Here is a 20,312-nt window from a genome sequence, read left to right as displayed (position 1 = left end):
CCTGTCAGCTATAGGCCCTACCAAGCCAGGCTTACACAGAGGCCCTCATCCAGACTCACCGCCCTCCAAACCCTGCACCGCCCTGGCTCCTTACTGCTCTAAAACATTCAACCCACGGAAACACTTCTGGTTTGTGTTGCAAAGTGCCAAATTCTAACGTGACCCCAAGCCACCCGCCATTGGTCTCCATGCCTTGTGAGTGTTGTTCTTCCCGCCTTTTTGAGCATTCTGCAGTGACACTTGGGAAAACAAAACAAAACAAAAACATGTTTCTTAACATCTGTAGTAATTTTGGTCAGTGTTATCTTAAACAAAAAATGCACACGTGATAACATCGCTGTCCTTTATTGAATAGAAAAATACCAGCATTCTGACTTTTAGAACACTTACAAACCAGTTCTGGTCATGAAAACAAATGTATGCCATCAGGTACTCTCACACTTTTCACCTGTGGGAGCCAAAGTTGGTGACAATAGTGTTGGGTTTTATACTTCCTTATTGCTTGCAGCATGCTTCACCAATCTTTCTAATAGCAGCTCAATAATTGAATATTTCTCAATGAGAAAATGTCAAATGAATAGGTAGTTCAAGAAATAGTGGAAAGATTACTTCAAAAAAGACTTGAATCTGATTAAATGTGAGTCTTGAATGATACTGCAGTTGCCTGTCCTCCTAGAACATTAGCCTAATCCTTGATGCTTTCACACTCATTCCCATTCTCCGCAAAAAGTAAATAGCTTATAAAGTAGAATATGATGGTGGAATGCAACACTTAAAATGCAATTAAAAAAGATGCATACTGCTACATATATTAGCACACTAGCAATTATCCCCTTTACAGGTCTTGTAACATGAATGTACTTCTACATTTTACTGCTACTGTTATTCCAGTATTTAACTGCTGCATGAATCAGAAATGTGGGCTCTCCAGAGGTCTTCAGAGAAAGCAAAAATTTAATAAGAGAGAACTGGCCTAACATTTTTCTTCACATTACAAACATGGAAGAACAAGGACTCAGAAAACATTATTTTATATCATATCACACAATTACTTATATAAACATCCATTTTACAAAATTCTGCTATGTTCTTTACGTTTATTGTTCTGCATCCTCTAAACACAATCTGAAACATTATTTTTTTTCCTTTTGCCTGCTTTTCTTTTCTTTTTTTTTTTTCTTTTAAATTTTAATCCAATTCAATCCTTACTAATTACCTCAGTGGAGATAACCAAATGGGTCCCAATATTTATCCATCCTGTGGTCACGCTGCAGTGCAGCTCAGGACTCCAGTGAGACACGTGAGCCTGGCACAGAAGAGATCTGCCCTGCTTAGTCCCTGACATTGCTCCTGCTGAAGGGCTGCCTTTTCTCAGCCATGCATTTCTTGTGCCCCTTTTTATTTTCATACAGGTGTGCCTTAGAAGTTAGCAAGTAGTGATATCTGATTTGAATATTTTTAATTGCTTTTCATTGGGCTTTTATCTTTCTACATCTGTGATCATCTTTTTGTCAAGATGTTAAGATAATAACTAGGATGAAGACATACATCTAGCCAATACAGTACAATAACAGATTCTTAATACAATTTCATATGCTACTTGTTTTCTGATTGTTGTTGCACCTTGAGCAGATGTTGTCATTCAGCTGCCCTTGGAGATAAATTCAGAACCCACTTCATGCAGTTTAATGTTCTTCCTTTAAAATAGAACATAGTTGAGTGGTTTGTGATATTACATCCACTAACAATTGTATTTCTGAAATGGCACAGAGTTGCCTCTAGCTCATTGTGTGTGAAGTATTCTTCATTCGTCACCCTGAAATATTCTGATATTCATTGCTGGAATACTCAAGATTCTGATTGATTATTAGAGTATTTATGTCGGCAGCTGGACTGCATCAGATTCAGGCTCCCTTCCCTCCATCACAATACCTGTTTAGTTTAGAGGTTTGTGATGTTTACTGGCTTCTGCTCATACTTTTTGTCAGTAATGAGCTGGGAACACAATTGTTGGGATTCTTTGAATGTAAGTTCAGCCCTGCCTACAAAGCTTTGCAAATAAATAATTTCAGTGGGAGTTATGTACTTAGGCTTTTTTAATCTGCCAATGTCTTCCATGCAAAGGTATAAAAATACTTTTGAAAATCTGATTAGTGCTGCGTTGCCAGTAACTAAAGACCCATGGTCATAAAAGGGCAATAGAAAGTTTGGAAATGCAGACCCCTTCAGAGGTTACCAGGCTTCCGGAGTTCCTTCCTTCTCACCTTTAATCTATTTATCTGACAATTTGTGCTGAACTAACATTCAAACCTTTTGGCTATTTTCAACCATATTTGATGCAAGGGTAGAAATCTAAAATCTATCAACTGCCCACAGATTTCTTGAGGAGAAGTGACCAGAGAGAGGCATACTTGAGGGAAGAGCTGGAGCAGGCTGATCACTGGCCTATCTGCAGCCTGCCCAACTTAGGTCCTGCTGGCCAGATCAGGGGGACATGAAGGAGGCAGTGGTATTAAAAATGAGGAAAATTAGACTATCACAGTAAGCTTGCAATGGATACGGGAAGGAGCTGAGATTGTCTGAGCATGAGGGTGATTAGGTGGAGTGTCACTGAGAACAGAAAGAGGGAGATTGGATTGCTTTGCTGGTTGCTTAAAGAGTATGTGGATGTTAAATTCATTTGGGGGGAACATCAGACATAAATCTCTATGAAAAAACTTCTGCTGCTCATGGAAAAAATTGCTTATGGGGATTTTTGTTAATAAGGAAAGCTTTTTAAGCAAAGGAAGGTCTGAGCAGAATCCTACGACTTCATCCTGAAGCTCTCTCAAAAACGCCCATCGCTGTGAGCAGCTCCCCAAGACCATGGGCAGCAAAACATTTGGTGGCGGTTGGGCAGACACCCTGAGGTGATATTTGTCAATCTTTCAGCTGCGGAAATGAGTGAATACCAAAGTATTCTTGGAGTTCATTCTCAGAGGTAACAACGGTCTTTCAACCAAGACAATATAGGTCAGGCTGATGGTTGAACTCAATGGTCTTCAAAGTCTTTTCCAACATAGATGATCGATTCTGGTTCCTTATAAGCAGACTATTATTCCGTAGATCAAATAATGGCCCTTGAGGAAAAACCCGGTGCACAACACAGTAAGGCATGAGCAGAATTAACATTTGCACAGCTGGTGGTAAAAGCAAAGCAAATAGCTAGTCAACTTTTCTCTGGATTATTTTGTAAAGTGAAAATACTTTCTGTGCTATATGCTAGATAAAGAGCCCAGTAGCAAAGTCTCCATTGATTTCACTGAGGCTGAATTAGCTTCTGAGCTGAGAAGGCAACCAAACCCCACATGTGGAGCCAAACTAAGATCCTCTGTGCTATTTGCCAGAGGGGTAATACCCTGATTATGGCTTAGTGCTGGCAGGAACCAATTGACCTTTTCAATTCTTGCCATCTCTAATAAGACTACCAACAATAATGATACCTAGGGATCAAAATACCATCTGCTTTGTATTAGCCTGAGAAAAACAGCTGCTTAGATGCTATTTACAAAGGAACGTGTTAAACCTAGACCTAAGCATTTGCCCAAATGAAGTAGCTACAAAGGAAGGGCTGTCACTTCCTGTTGGTAGGGGAAAGTAGTCTGTATTGCATGGGAGAAGGGCACTTCCAGGACACTGCAAATAAACGCTACATGTCGAAGGAGGACTGCCCAGTTGCATGACAGGGCACAGAGACAGGCAGGAGCCAGCTGGACTTGCTTTCAACAGGGTTTTGGGCTGGATAGCATCCACAGGCCCCTTCCTGTGGATTCACCAAATAAATTATTTGGTGAATTTCTGAATGAGTGGGTCTGGAAAGCATTATCTGTTTACTTCTGTCCCCATACACAGGATGTAGACAACGTGACAGCCCAAGTGCCAGCAGCCAGCATCTGCCTCTACTGCAGCAATCTGCTCCCTAATGATCCCCCAGCGACTCCCTGCCTGCTGTGTAGACCTGGTGATCCCAGTCTTCTTAATTCTAACAGGCTTAGCATAGCACCCACTCTTCAGATCACCAGCTCATTTCCAACATTTAAAACAGATAGAATAATGCAGCTTTAAAGTTCTTTTATTTGAACTCCGAGTAAGACCAAATCTCTTTGGTGGTATTAAACTCTAACACAAACTTCAAATTAGCAAAAGGGAGAGGACCTTAACAGCTCCAAGCAGGTACATTTTAAGATTATTCAGGGTTATTTCAATTTTTCTTCTTATGCATCTTTTCCTTCTAAGGGTACCAAAGAACAAAGTTAAATTTCCCAGAAAAGACCACAGACAGAAAAACTGGCAACATTCCATTGCTTTGAAAGGAGAACAGCTTTGAAAGGTATTTCTTAAGATAAAGTTTGAAACCTGCCTTTCTCTAGCAACTTCTGCAAGGACACCTAACAGGAAATCCGTATGGAATCCAGAAAATGCCGCACTTGCTTGGAAAGCAAGAGTACTAATTCTTCTTTTAATCAAACTTTTCCTTTATAAAGCAATAGACAGAGATATTTTCATTTTAAATAAATCAGATTTCATTTTAAATAAATCCCACCTGCCTTTCAAAATCTTAGCAAATTAATATTTTATATGATTCCAAATAATTTCAAGTCATGAAAACTGTAGGAAAACATTAAAGCAGAACTGTAGAAGAATTAAAGAGAAATGAGTGTGTCTACTCCATGAGATCATCCTTCTGTTTTTTGAAGGCTTCCAAATAGCTGCAGTGACTTGGTTTTTCTCTGGTTTCACATGAAATGGCTCTCTCTATATATATGGGTCGTATCAAAAACCTTCTGACTTCTCGCTATATTTAGCAGCATTTTTGCCCAGTGGAAAGACACTTGGTCATTCTCCACAGCTTGTAAATGAAATTATACAAAAGAACTTTCTTACTTCTTGAAGGAATCCAAGAAATTGAGGCCAAATTTTACTAAACTAAGTCAAAATAAGAGAAGATGCAAACTGAGCTGCTATTTAGAGGAAGTTTATTCAAATACCCTGTTAATGAGAAAGCGCCTTTCCCAGGCCGACCTCTTCCTCTTGATTAATTCGGTCTGAGAAACTGAGCCAGTTCATTTTTCATGCCCAGCCCAACAGATTATTTGCTATTCAATTTCTAAATGTGTCAAATATAATTAAAACAGGCAGAGGCCAAGATTAAATCAAACAAACTGTAAACATTGCCCGTGCTATTGGGTTGATGCAAAGCTTTCACCATAAAAGGCTTTTAAATAAATGAATTCAGCTATTATTGTGTGGCAGCACAGAAACCTTGCTGCTAGTGTTTGAACTTTTCAGGGACACTGTCAGGTCAGCTCAGATTCAAAACGTAGAACATAGCTGGGTTATGAAATTGCCCAAAGGAAGTGGGTACCTGACTTCTGATGAAAGTCAAAGCGTGGCAAGAGTTGAACTGATTTCCAGCAGGAATTAGATGCCTTTGTAAAGCCTGTTCATATCCTTGTAAGTAGACAACCATGTCCTTTGCAGAGATAAATGAATGTAATGCCTTGGATACAAATTGAACAAATTTTACAAAGCCTATCAAAAAACCCTGAGAGCTCCCCTTACTTATGGTATATGATCATATTTTTTTTAGCATTAAATATTCCATTTTATTGTGCAATAATGATATTTCACAAGAATTATATTGTCACAGCGTGGCACAACTTATAAGCCCGACTTCCAGTAAATTAGTTCATCAATGACTCTCAGTTTCAGTCTGCCAGCCTGCACCTTGCTGCTTGGTCCACTGGCTTTAGTGATACTCCTGACCTGAAATGCAGATCCAGAGCTTCAATACATCCAAGATCTTCACAGAAACATTTTTGCATTAAAAAAATAAAGCCCACATCTCATTAGCCATAATGCAAATTCGTATCAGGAAATGGGGAAACAGTAATTCTGAAAGCAGGTTCCTGTCTTCTTGACTGAGATTTTAGTTCTAAGCAATACGAATTAAAATTTAAATTAGCTTTTGAAATAGATCCCTAGCTATTTGACAGTATTTCTTTTCATTTCTCCTCATCACTGCTTTCATTTGTAAGAAATGGGATGTTGCCTGAATTTCTGCTGCAGTTTATTTTTTTACACAGGACGGACATTTGGAACTCCTGTGACAAATTCTTCTTTTTTGGCACATCTATACTTATATCTCCAAGTATGAGATATCTTTAAAAACTTGAGGTTACATTATGAACTGAGCTTTTGGGGATTTCATCCAATGGCTTTAGAAAAACAACTGCAGTATCACCACTGTAGCACAGTCAGAAGTTCCCTTTCCAATCTTGACGTTTTTGGGTTTTTTTTTTTTTCAAATCCCTAATATTCTCTAATATTTCTTTTGGCCTCCCAGGAAAAGCATTCAGCACAGCTTCTAACTGATAAGTCAGAAGTGTTTTGGGGACAGCATGACTTCATGATACAAGGTGGCTCAGTCACAGAACGTACAGCCCTTCGTCTCTGGAACAGCAATTCACATCTGAACAGATGTAATTAGATAAAAATAGTGCACTTATTCCCTCTTTACATTCAGTGGACAAGAAATCTGACCACAAAACCACTGTAGAGTGCCTTGTGATGGGCAGGCTTGGGTCATGCGAAAGCCATAGCCTGAGAGAGAAGTAGGGCAGGGCTGATGAACAAAGTAAGAGCTACTGCATGTCAAAAACCTCTTACAGCCTTGACCAAGCCATTTGCTTGATCCCCTGCTTTCATAACTATAGATGGTTTCAGATCTATTGAAAGCAGCTGAGAAAGGTCTCTCTGTGGTGATGGATAACGAGGGGTTGGTATCCCAAAGAATGGAAACGAGCAATACTGCTGGCTTGCATTTTGGGAGCAATTGGGATCACCCTATGACCATCCTAAGGATCTGCTACTGGGCTTTGTCATATTCTGAAAGCTGAATAATCTCTGCTGAATTGACTATGCAGACTGTAATGTTTTCCTCCTTTCCATTAGTTTCCATGCATTTCTCTCTCCTTCAATATGTTTTCTCAACTATTTGCTCTGAATATTGCCTGAAATATTATTTCTGCTGTCTCACTGTGCTGTGCTTAGATCTCCAGAACCACATTCTGAAAGCTAATTAGGTATGGAAGGATTGAGGTTAAAATCCTATATGGCATCCTGGTCAATAACGATGATGCAGAAGTGTAGAATAAAATGAACTCAAGAAACTTGCACATTTTGGTTATTTCATGTGGTTTTGCCTTGATCACTTAGGAAAGAGGGTAGCACTCAGCAAAATTTGACATTTTCAAGTACGTCAGATTTAATAACCAGCAGAAATGGAGATGCAAGCTGCACTTTCCAAGGTTGTGGCTGTTCTGATCAGGATGAGAGCTCTGCTTAAGCAATGGGTGAAGTCCTGAATTATTTCTCACAGTTGGCAGCATGAGGAATACTTCTGCAACACTGAAATCTTAGGGTTACAGGCAGTGAACAGAGACACTGCTGAATGAAATCAGAAAGAAGTACTTTTCTCATTTTATATCCAAGTATTTTTATTCAGTATGGTTGAGACAAAGCTTTGGAACAGTGTAATAGATTTTGGATATTGTAATGTAACAAAAACATAGCAGCAGCATTTTTTGAAAATACATAAAACCACTGGAGACAAATGCAACTGCTTTTCTGGCCAGAGTTAGGGTTTGTGAGCTGATTTGGATCTTACATAAAGGCAAATGTGGACTGCTACTGCTGCACAGCTGAGCTGACAGTCGGCTTTCAAGTAATGGCGGCCACTTGAAGCTCTCCTTGTAACTAAGGACAGCAAGATTTGACTTTTTATCAGAATATTTTAACTTTAAAATGTCAGGAAGAGCTTGCAATTCTTTTTCATGAGTTAAGTGCAGTTGTTTATTTTCTGATTTTGCTTTATTGTATGAAACATTCTAAGAGGTATGTTTTCTTTTCAAATTCAAATATTGCTTGGAATGAGTATTGAAATATTAACTTACAGTATTAGGAACCTAAAAAAAAAGAACTTTGAGGCAGAATGAAGAAAAAGGATATGATACTATTCCATAAGCTGAAGAAGCTATCTGCATTGTTCCATATGAGAGAAATTAAGAACTGCGTAGGGCTCCTTTAAATGCCCTAAAATTGTAGTACTCTGGAAGGTATTGTAGCTAAACAGAAGTGAGAAAACGTTCAGTCCTGACAGATGTACTATTCTCTTTAGGGAGAATTGGATCAGGCCCTTTGTGACCCATTCAGCTTATTTACACTTATATACCGTTCAGCTCTAACGCATCGCATGGTTAAAGAAGAACTAGGAATTCAGCTCAGACCTCCTTAAATTCTCACTAGACTCTATGTTAATTCAATCCCTTATTTCTCCAGTTATCTAATAGAAAGCATGATTTCACTGTCATTAAAGATCACCCAACTTCCTGTTTTCATATTCTTCTCGCTGTTATTATGCTTCTCATTGAAGTCTCCTTTCTACTCATAATGAACACTCAGAGCATTTCATTGAGAAAAACGAGGAGTTAAACATTTTCTATTTCTCTAATCAAGACCCTGTCATTATCATTACTGAATGCCAGAAAACAGGTGAAGAAAGACAAAACTTCACGAGAGGTGAAAAGGACATTGCTGAAGTGATTTTGTGACCACAGTCACTTATAATAATGCACTGAGTGTTGGCATGGCAATCTAATTGTGTAATGAAGCCTGTTCTGCAAACCCAGTTACTAGTTATATTACATAATGTTGATGCTGAACTGCTTCAGTCACAATTGAGCATAATACGAACAGAAATTTGTAAAATTCTCTGGTTGTTATTGTACAGTAATTCAAATAGCTTGTCAGTATGGCATTTTTTTTTTCCAATTAATTGGATATTTTTGAAACAGAAAACCGTGATTCAGTTTTAGAAGAAAAATTAACCATGGGAAAATCATGTGTTTCACCAATAGGAAAAAAAAACCCAAAAGTAGGCTAATTTTTTATTTTATCACTTTTGACAGTATCCTTTTAAAGGGAACACTAAAATAAATTCTAAAGGTCAAATTCTCCTCTCATTCAAATCATAGTAGGTCCGGAGTACTTAGTCCACTTTTCATACAATTGCTCCAGATTTATACAATTTTAATGGCAGCAGAACCTGGCTTTTCAAGGCCAGCTGTTTCACAACAGGAATACATTTCAAGGAGGGATATTTAAAAGAAAATAGATGATTCTTTTTCTTCTATTTTCAGTTTTTTTTTCCTATTCCATTAAATTAGATCTCATTAGATCTGCAATATGAGAGAGAAAGGTTTACAATGATCCCTCCTTTAGTCTTAAATAAGCTACCTTAGAAAACAATTTCGAGAAGAGTTAAGACAGAAAGTTCAAAACAATCTTTGAATTCAGGATCTGTTCAGGAGATACTCTTGATTTGTTCCAGTACTACAGATTTTGTATCCTGAAACCTGTATTTCACAAAAACGGAAAAGCAAAGGACATGAGAAACTGATTTGAAGGCTAAATTGAATTTCTCCTGCAGTGGCCTGTTGGAGGCACAGAAGGGAGGGGAGGAAGAAAGGCTGACACTGATGCAATTCATGGAGCCATGACATTAAGTGACAGCCCAAAAACACGTGAGTGGTTTTCCAACAGAAAGTATGCTTTTCACATCCACCTCACCCTCTTCCTAGGACAATACTCTCCCTAAGTACATCCACACGATCCACATTGTTTTTCGACGTGTTGAAATGCTTCACACCACTTCATCGTTATTCCTGTACTATTTTATAATACTGTTCTGTATTATATTACCTATCCACACTTGTCTCTGCCAGTCTGTTATTCATAATTGCTAGGGCTCCAACTCCACCAGAAAATCCATTTTGCTTTGAGCTCATTTGCCGTGGGTAGCCATTGGCAGTTTCAGACAGCTGTTTCTGCATGATGGCCAGTGAAACTTTGTTGGAGGCCAGGAAGTCCTTCATTGAGATCATCTCACCCGACAGCCGGCGTCCATCTGTGTCGCTCTCATTGACGATGTCAGTCTCAATGGAGATGTTTCTCCGGCCGCGCACGTTCCCTGGCATTACCACGTTCCTCCGCGACCGAAATAATTTTCTTTGGCATCTATGGCAGCACCTGCAGTCCAGCTTCTTTAGTATCCAGTTTATGGACTGTTTGATGACAATAGAGATCACATTAAATAAGGAATAGATGCAGCAAACCCCCATGAGTATGAAGACAAAATTGCCAAAGCGGTAGAGGCCTTGGCTCTCATAGTGGGTGTTCTGGCTGCTGACCAGATCACCAAAGCCAATGGTGCTGAAGGCCACGAAGCAAAAGTACAGTGAGTCAAAGTAACTCCACCCTTCAATCGGTGTGTACATTGCAGAGGCACAGCAGGAGATGATGAGCGATGCTATACACAAAATCAGCATGACATAGTACACCGAGGGCTTCCAGCCTGCCAGGCTGTCTGCCTCTGAGGTCCCTGAGCCCCGCCGGCCGTCGTGAGGGAGGACCCCTTTCCTCCTCAGCTGTCTCTCATGGCAGGACTTCATGACATAGGCTATGACAGTGATCAGGCGCTCCAGGAACAGGTTAAAGAACAAGATGGTCCCTGCACATCCTATAAGGCCATAAAATATAAGAAAAATTTTGCCTCCAACGGTGGCTGGGGTGGTCATGCCAAACCCTGGAAGACAAAACAGAAGGGTTTTTTAAAAATAAGCCATTAGTTACCAAACAGAAGTTTTGTCCCAGGCTAAGCAGAGTAGACAAAGGTACTGATAGAAACTCCCAGTAGCACAGCCAGCTCTGGAGGAAATGGAGGTCACTACCACAGACCACTACCTGCTTGGGCTTCACTGTGTCCCTGCAGCATGGATAAGGCAGGTCATGCAAGCCTTTCCTCCAGAACCAGAATGAAACAAAAAGCAAGAGAAAACACACAGGAAACAAATCAGAGTTTAATGAAGGTGTTAATTTTTGTCTTGTTGTCAGGCTCACTCTGCTGCTGTTGTACCTTGTTTCATTTCTAGCTCCAGGATTATTGCACTCACTACTTCACTCTGAAGCTGTTCCATGCAGGGGTCCAATCCAGGGGCAGCTGTCACATCCCAGGCACAGGCTCTGTCCCCACCATGGTCACACAGCCCAAGATAAAGTCTCTCTGTGCCTCACCAAGCTGTAGCTAGGGAATGGATGACACATGGACCAACATCCAGCATGGTGCCTTGGCCCAGCCAGGGAGCCCAGCAGGCAGAGCGCCTCACAGCCCTGCATCTGACCTGGTGTCAGCAACCAATTATCAGCCTCTTTTAAGTCACTGCTGAACTTTTCTTGTTTGTCCATGTCCTGCTCCATAGCTCAAATCTGTACTTGGATCTTAACCAATATCTCCTCTGGTCTCAATCCAGATTGAGGGATTTCTCAGGTCTGAGGTGCTTCAAGTTTCTCTCATCTCTCCCCCTTCCTAAAGCTTGCAAATAACACTTTTGTTTTGGTTAGACCATCTTGTCTTAATATGAGGTTACTGAAGAATAAAAACTGAACAAGCATGTCCAGAACACTGATCAAATTAGACTAATATACATGCTAAGTAAGTTTGCTCCTGTTTTAATAGGGTCTGGAGAAGATTAATAAGGGATGAAATAACTAATCAGTGAAGCCAATCTTGCTAGGAGAAGAGAGAAATCACGTTGAGCAAGATACACATTTATTTGTTTCCTTCTCTTCGCAATTGTGAGATGCTAATTTTAAAATAAAGAAATGAGGCTCTGAAAAATAAAGGAAATTGTATTTGAATCCTTGTACATTTGTACTTTGAAGACAGACATGAAGAAACTATGCTTCCAACTGCACTCCTTCTACCACAGGATACCTGCTACAGCACAGCTCTCTCTTGGACATGGCTTCTGCTTCCTTGCTTTTAATGACCGCCCTCAACCTCACCCCACTCGCCTCACTCCTGGCTAGGCTGTGGTGCTGCTGAGCCATGGTCTTGTTGACCAGCAGTCCTGCTGAGCTGTGGTCCGTCTGGGCCATGGTCCTGCTGAGCTGTGGTGCTGCTGAACCATGGTCCTGTTGACCTGCAGTCCTGCTAAGCTGTGGTCCGTCTGGGCCAAGGTCCTGCTGAGCTGTGGTGCCTGTTGAGCTGTGGTCCCTCTGAGCGATGGTCCTGCTGAGCTGTGGTTCCTTCAAACAGTGGTCCCTTTGGGCCACATTCTCCAAACCCCAGCTCCCAGAGGACCTGGAGGAGGCTCTAGCCTCCTCATTAAAGTTCTCTGCTGGAAAGAGCTGGACTGCGGCTCTGTATTGTGGAGAACAGGGCTACAGTACAGAAGTCACAGAGACAAAATATTCTTCATGATAGCTTTTTGCTGTCATTTGTCTTGGCACACAGATGTTTCCACTCACCTTCTACCTTCCCCCCTCTATGAACTGATTCTCCTCTAATCCTAGTTTGGATGCTGACTTATTTTCTTTGCAACCTGTTATACACCAGTCATGACCTCCACCCTCTAGAAGACATGCAGAGACTAACAAACACGGGGAGCCTCTGCAGTGGTGAGCCCTGCCCATAGTGGCACTGAGACTTGGGGATGTTTCATCCTCACCTATGGGCACTGCTTGGGACCTCGCTACTGGAGCCACAGCCAGAGCCTGAGCTCATTGGGTTTGGTTGTTTCTGAGTGCTGAATCACCTAGTTAACGCCCATAAGTAAAGACTCCACAAAGAACCCAAAGAGGCATGATGGGAAACGCATGGTCACCTGTAAATACCTCAAAATGCGGAACGCAGATTGAGAGAGGCAGCAAGCTCCAGTGTAGCTCTATCACATTCACATTCAGCAGAAAACACAGGTCTTTGTACTGTCATTCTCAAATCAAGCATTGGAACACATACTACATTCCGATGTGTAACTAGGCCTTCCTAGTTGCTAAGCATTGCTTGTGGGAAAAAAAAAAAAAAAAAGAAACAATTACAGGCATAGAAGCAATTGCAATACTTTGCTCCCCAGCTCCACAGCAGGAGGCAGCTCTCTGCTGGCTGAGGGGTACCAGCTGCCTGGGATTGGGAATTTGAGCAGGAGCAACAGCACACAGCAGGGACGTGGCATTGCCCACTTGGGTTAGAGCTCTGCCACTGACAGTGGTGTGTGGGCAACGCTCAGAGAAAGGATATAGGAAAATATGAATAAAGAAGAATGTATAAACAGAGGGATCTTTCCCTGGTATAGATCTTTCCTGGAATCTGCAGTTCAGAGGCTTTCAGGACATCGTGTTTAATAATTTCTCAATCAATCTTATCAAATCCTCTTTCAAATCATTTATACTTTTGGTCTCCTGAGGTTGTGAGTCCCACAGTTTAATTGTGCTTTGTGGAAAGGAAGTATTTGTCTAACCTGCTACCTGACAATTCATTTCAGTCTTCCCACTTTTTGCTTTGTTAGCTGTTGCGATAACATTATCCACTCATCTTCTCATTTCATCTTCCCCCTTCTGGGTTTATAGACTTCTATTATTTCCTTCTTTCTCATTTCTTTCCCAGTCTGAGGAGGTCTATACTATTTAGTCTCTAGTTTCTTTTCGATTTTAAGACATATATCTAACCAGTACTATTGCCTTTCTTGTTTCTTATTTACGGTCCTTCAGAGATAAAGAAGTAGGACAAGAATGATATACAATATTTTAGTAAAGTTTGAAAGAGATTGCTCAGACATAGAGGAGAAGCCAACAGAAAAATATACAGATGGGGAATGACTTAGTGAGCAATGAGACCACCTGATCCATAGAGCTGAACAGGGAAAGAGCAAAAACTTAAACTGCAGACTGAGAAGCAAATACAGAATGAAATTATGAAATCATATAAAAGAGGAAATAAAAGCAGTGGCTGACAGTTGGAGATTAATTGAAAACACAGGATTACTTTTTTTGGTGAAGAAATAAAAACAGGAAACAACTGCAGGGAAAAAAACTGCTAGAGATATGGAATTTTTATGGTATGAGAAAAACTGGTGAAATGTAATGAACATTATTTTACAAATTGAAGTGATGTGGAAATCAAGATTAGTTAATCAAATAGGAATCAGGTTATTCTGAGCTGGAAAAGTGGAATGTTTTTAAGCTACTGGAAAGTGTTTCAATCAATTTGTTGGGTATGTCTGTGGATCTTATTAGTGACAGATATGCATATCAAATTCTACACAGCAATGGAGATGGCCTTCTGAGTACAAATTTCAGACTTCCATTCTGAAATCGGTACAATACTGATTTGCCTGTAACCCATGATCCACTGATTACAACAAGCTGGTATTGTATTTCACAATATTCAGCCGTACCGAACAACTGCATTCCTTGTAGCTTCATTTTTCCTTCACCACTGTCATTTTTTGACACAGTGCTCAAAAGAGTACCCAGACTTGTTTCCTGAATATACAAAAATATCTTCAGCGGAGCTACGTTTGCAGAAGCTGGAAGGAATTCAAACTCCAGAGTCAATAAAAGTTTTCTAAAGCACTGCACACCTCCCACTCTAAACAATTTTGCAGACTTTGTCCTGGTAGCAACACTTACTGAAGACTGTTATTTCAAAGTGCTTTAAAACCCACCTGTATGTTCAGGATATAATGTGGGCCTATTCCAAACGGACATAAGGATATTTAAACAGAAGAATGATTAAGGAAATGTAAATACATCAACAGAGTAATGTAATCACGTTCCATGGTTTCTTAAACCAAGTAATGAGTCTAATCAAAGAAAAGCAACCAACTGTAGTTCTTACCAATAATCAATTTGAGAGGAAGGACTGATGTGCAATAAGAAGTCCTCCTAAAGATGAACCCTCTGGCAGAAGGTAAATACCAATACTACACAAATGCTCTCCTCAATGTTTATATTGAAATACAACAAGAGATAGTAGGCATCAACTTTCTATAACTAATCAAATCTACAAAATGTCTAGTTCGTCTGATTTTTCTCCTCAATATCCTCTTTATCAGCCTTTGAAAACTTAGCTTAGAAGAGCTAAATTAAAGCAATCCCAGAAGCTAGGCTGCACAGTGGTCTCACCCAGCTATCCTCATCCTGCCCTCATCCCCCAGCCCATCCCATCACATTCTCCTGACACATCTGCAAGGCATGGCCAAGACGACCTGTTCTCCCCTCATCCTGATGTCCTCAGGAGGCCACGGCACACTGTACGCAGGAATCCAGTTGCCTACTGCAGGCAGTTATTATGTCATATAATCTTCTCTATTGTCAACTACTCCAGAGCTACCAATCACTGTTTCTCCAGGTCATCATACACACTTTGTCTGCCTGGAGGTACACCATTTGCCACATGTTCCTAATTCTGGATTTTCTGACATTCATGTATTATATTACTTAAACTCTCCATTTTCATTTCCTGGTACACTGAGTATTGTGAAGGAGTATGAGGCAGTTCATCAATTCTAAACCTTTATGAATGAAGCCTGGAGCACTGAATATAATATCTGTGTAGGAAGACTATGCAGACATGTAGATTTCACACTTCATTTTGGCTCATGAGATTGGGTCTTTCTACTGTTTTGGAAGATAGCACTTTTTTTCCCCCCCCCCCCCCAAGAGGCTTTATTTCCCTTTAGAATGTGTGTGTTGGGTGCTTTCAGTAGCACAGTTTGCTTCTCCTGCCTTTCCCACAAAGAAGTGGGTAGAAAGAGGAGGTAACACTATAGCAACAATAATGAATCACTGTAATGCTAGAAATATGATCACCAAATGGCTTTCCAGCTCAATCGACAATCAGAGCTCTTTGTGTGGTTTCTATATTCCCGTTGCATTTTCCATTTATTTGATTAATTCTTTTCTTTGTTTGTCTCTATCAGCTCTCGTTTGGTCATGATTCACCAGGAAAATAATGAATTTTGCCAGAGGAACAATAAAAACATGATCGAGGACCACAAAAGGCACAAACCAAACTAAATAGGACCAACATATTTGACTGTAATGAAAAGATCAAGAAAACTGTAATTACATAAGATAAATATTGGAAATCCTGCATACCTGCAAAGTTGCTGACCCTCTTTCCCACAGTACACATTCTGCACTGAGCTATTTATGTAGGGATATTGTGTGCTTCTGAAAGAGAGGCAGGAAAAACAACTTTAAGAGAAGTTGTACTTGAAAGATTTTATTGAGAAAATGTCCTGTACTGTTCCCACAGTGTGCAGACGCTATTAATTTGGCAAAAATCACTTCTGTCATGACAGTTTATTCTTGTACTCTCCGAGCAGGACAAGTAGTGCTACCAAAATTCTAGTTCTGCTAGAATAATCCTGTCACCAATAAGAACTCTTCTAGGAACAGCTAAAGCACATCAAATTATCCCACATCACTCCCCTTTTGACACCCTCACACCAGTTAAGCTTATAACAGAGCCCTGTTCTGGAAAGAAAGGAGACATCAAGTCCTTCCCAGTAAGAGAAGAAGAAGAAACCACATAGAGGACATGTCCATGGGAACAGGCATGGGACTGCTCAGCTATCTGACAGCTGTACTTGGACTTGGGCCCAACTTCTAACATGGAAAATACCTAGCACAGTTTATCTTCCTAGCTGTATGCAGACATCACAAACATGCACATGCACACATCCACACGCTTTGATTTCACACCAGTGGAAGCTCTGCATCTGAGCAGAGTTTGTCTGGTGACACACTGGTGGTCACATGTTGTCACAAATGCTTGTTTCACCATCCTGACCATTTCACTGACTGCAGGGGGATAATAAGCTAGCTGAGTCCTGAAATGCTCAACAGCGTATGATATGCAACAATTATTTGACAAAATAAGATTTTCTCATGGGCAGCCTGGTGTGCAGTAGTATCCCTTTCACTGGCACTGCTACTCTCTTGCACAGATAGCTTCGCGGTAGAGAGGTGCTCAACCTGCCAGGAACACAGGGGATATGTGACTGTAGCAGCTCCTCTATGCTTTCTGCTCTTCTGCTTCGTGATCTGCCTGAGTGTTGCACCTGCGCATCCCCAGCACTGCTTGAAAGCTGTAAATGCCTCCAAGGCTATTAGAGCTGAGTCATATCTGCAAATGCAGCACTATGCTAAGTGACCAGCTGTTTGGTGACCTGGGACCCTCCCTTCAGTGGCAGTGCTGCTGCTCCATTCTGTGCCAGCCTGCACCCACGATGTCGTGCATGCAGGTCAGCTCAGGCAGACATAGAGGGACTGTAACCTGCTGCACAGCTCCTAGCAGCGCTCAGTCCCTTCCTAAAGGGCAATAATGAAGTTGAAATTAATGATTTAAGATGTTGTGATGAAAAAATAAATGTAGTTACCCAAGTACAAACTACAATTTCTCATATATCCTCATATCTTCTTTCCTCTCTAACCCACCTGGAGAGTCATGAAACTTTGCAGAAAGCAATACTGCCACTGTTTCAAAGACCACTGAATTACTTTCAAAGAAATGAGACCAAACCACATGATACAAAACCTTTCCCTTCCTCTAATGGCAGCAGGAGGAACTGAACTAGTAAATGAGTCGGACTCCTAGTAACTGAACTGTCCTATCTCATTCAAATATTAATCTTAGCTTTCAACAATCATAGAAAATACATATGGGAAATAATTACAGTATTGGAACTTGGTATTAATGATTCTTCTGTGGTTCTACTAGGTTGGTTCATACATCCTGAGCCATCCATGGCATGCAGGAGCTTCTAGAGGGGCTTTCACACTGGAACTCAGGAGACCGTGCTGACCTGGAGGCTTTGGCTAACCGGAGTCCTCGGCTCTGTGAAGCCAACAATGCCAGGCTATCCTGGGACACACCTGCATGCCCTGCCTGGCCCCATACAACAAAAAAATTGTGGGATCTCAAGATGTCACCACCTCCCAGATTGAAAGTGGGCTGAGAGCTGTCTGTCTTCAAACCCTTTTCTTCCTGAAGGCAGTAGGAACCTTTGACTCCTCTGCCATACAAGCTTTTTGGGAGGATGAAAAGACTCCATTTAATGCCTTTATTCTCTACGTGCCTTTGAGAGGTAGAGAAAACAGTTATTTCTCATCCTTTCCCAATATGCACACACCAGACAGATGTTTGTGCACATGCACACTCAGGTACAGGCACATACACCCAAATAGACATGTTTCACAGCCTTCCTAAGCAGCAGCGTGAGGGCAGCTCTGCACCTGACAGCCACAAGAGCACAAGGAGACCCGGGACAAAAGCTTGTCCCCAGCAAAACATGCACACCAATGAGACCCAGAAAAATTAAGTCAGGGAAAAAGCAAAGGCTTTTAGACTACACTTTCTGGAGTCTGAGGTCAACAGCCCAAGCCAGGCTTTTTTATCGCTTTGTAATTTTTCCTTTCTCCCATTTCACACAGCAGCCTTCTCACCACAGATATTCAAGCTGCACCTTCCTTCATTAGTCTTCTGTGCAGACAGGGTGAACCGATGGACTCAGATGTGCAGACCAAAAGGGGCATCCTGGTTTTGTCAGTAAGCAGGTCAGGAGGCCTGTGTTATTGGTGCTTGCACTAAAACCAGGGCCAGCTGAACAAAAATGGTGAGGCTGAGGGAGAGGAGGGAGATAAGCTTTGAGGATTGTACCAGTCTCACGTTTAGTCTGTGATACCAGGGACATAAGGATTTGTGTAAGTGACTATGCATAACATTTCTTTGTTTCAGAAAATTCTCCTGAAAACTGAATCTTGTAACACAGATGTAGAACTTTAGTGTCATGGTAAGTGTGTGAATGAGACTTCAAGGGCAGAAATGGCTTCACGCTGCACCAGGGAAAGTTCAGGTTGGACGTTAGGAAATACTACTTCTCTGAAAGAGTGGTCAGGCACTGGAATGGGCTGCCCAGAGAGGTGGTGGAGTCACCGACCCTGGAGGTGTTCAAGGAACGTTTGGACGTTGCGCTGAGGGACATGGTTTAGTGAGAACTATTGGTGATGGGTGGACGGTTGGACTGGGTGATCCTGTGGGTCTTTTCCAATCTTGGTGATTCTGTGAAATAGCAGACTCTTGGGGTTTTCAGTGACTTGGTTTTGGAGAGCAGAAGTAAAACTGTTTCTGTGTCAAAGTACATGATGCAATGTCCGTATTTAACACAGCAAGTTTAGCTCACAGTGAGTCACTGCTGAAACCTGCCTATGGAGTTGGATAGCTGTTACTGTTTCTTCTCATGTCAAATACATAAACTGCATGTTCTATATTGAAAAGAAACCTAGCTTAAGAAAAGCTCTCAATTTTAAGAAATCTAAAAGGCTTAAATAAAATAAATGCTTAACGTACAACACTGGGAATAAAATATAATAAAAATTCAGTATTAGTAGACAACTCCTTTATGGGTCTGTTGATACCTCAGTTACAAAGTCTACGTAGTCCTTAAATAATGTATGACCCTTCCTGAGATACAGCCTCTGTAATTTTCATTATTTTAAGGGTGTTTCTTTTTTTTCTTTTTTTTTTTTTGTCTAAGATAATTCATGGGAACCCTGCCATTCTGTTTCATATAACTAAGTTTATATTTTATTTAAGGTTCGTGCTAGGTTTTGTGTAACAGAAATACACAGCTCTGTTACAGCTCCATTGCTACCATAAATTCTGTGTATAAATATTTTACACCTACCTTCTGGTTTCCCTCCACAATTTTTATGTAGTTTTTAAAGCCTGAGGTGCTGTGCCCAATGAATTTCCATAATCCCTTGATAGATGTAAGTCTGCACACCATTTGCATTACAGGACTAGAACAGAGCTAAGTTTTGAAAACACACTGCAACTGTTTTATAGTTACTTTTTACAACTTGCTGAACATTTCCGGCAGATTTAATTTTAAGTATTCTTAAAACACAGAAAAATCAATTTTAGCCATATAATTTAGATTTTATTAACACATCCGTCTCTAATATTTAACTAGATATTAATTGCAATATTTCATATCAAAAGGTACCCAAGATCTACAGGTGGATGTGACACTGTACCTGGCCCAGACTGACTGCTCATCAAGGGCAGCCATCAATGGTTTGGCAGGCTCCAAGAGGCACAACAATGCCCACAGCTCTACTGGGGCTGAAGGAGCATGCAAGCACTTGAGGATACCCGCACAGCACTCCCCAACCTTGGAAAGGCAGCAAGGGGTCAGTTGTGCAGCTGTGGGGGGATGTACTGCAGGCACCAGTTCTCCAGAGACCTTAGAGCTCTAACACAGGTAGCTATGGACAAAATTCAGTGAGCAGAGCTGTTAGCACTGCTGTCTCCCCATTTCAGCCCTCTCACAAAGGCTGCAGCCCTAAACACAGCTGCTCTACAG

General features: G+C 41.0%; 1 protein-coding gene across 1 annotated transcript in view; it reads right to left on the bottom strand.

The window, feature by feature from the left end:
• Positions 1-326: 326 nt before the first annotated feature.
• KCNK13 (potassium two pore domain channel subfamily K member 13) overlaps positions 327-20,312 on the bottom strand; it is a 61,504-nt gene continuing 41,518 nt past the window's right edge. The window contains exon 2 of the mRNA XM_001235375.6: positions 327-10,684. Within this exon, the coding sequence (XP_001235376.1) occupies positions 9,798-10,684 (887 nt within the window). The 3' untranslated portion in view covers positions 327-9,797. The remainder of the gene's footprint in view (positions 10,685-20,312) is intronic.

The sequence above is a fragment of the Gallus gallus genome, chromosome 5 (genome assembly GCF_016699485.2).
Source record: "Gallus gallus isolate bGalGal1 chromosome 5, bGalGal1.mat.broiler.GRCg7b, whole genome shotgun sequence".
Taxonomy (NCBI): domain Eukaryota; kingdom Metazoa; phylum Chordata; class Aves; order Galliformes; family Phasianidae; genus Gallus; species Gallus gallus.
Note: the sequence above shows the minus strand (reverse complement) of the source record. Positions and strands in the feature narration are given on the sequence as shown.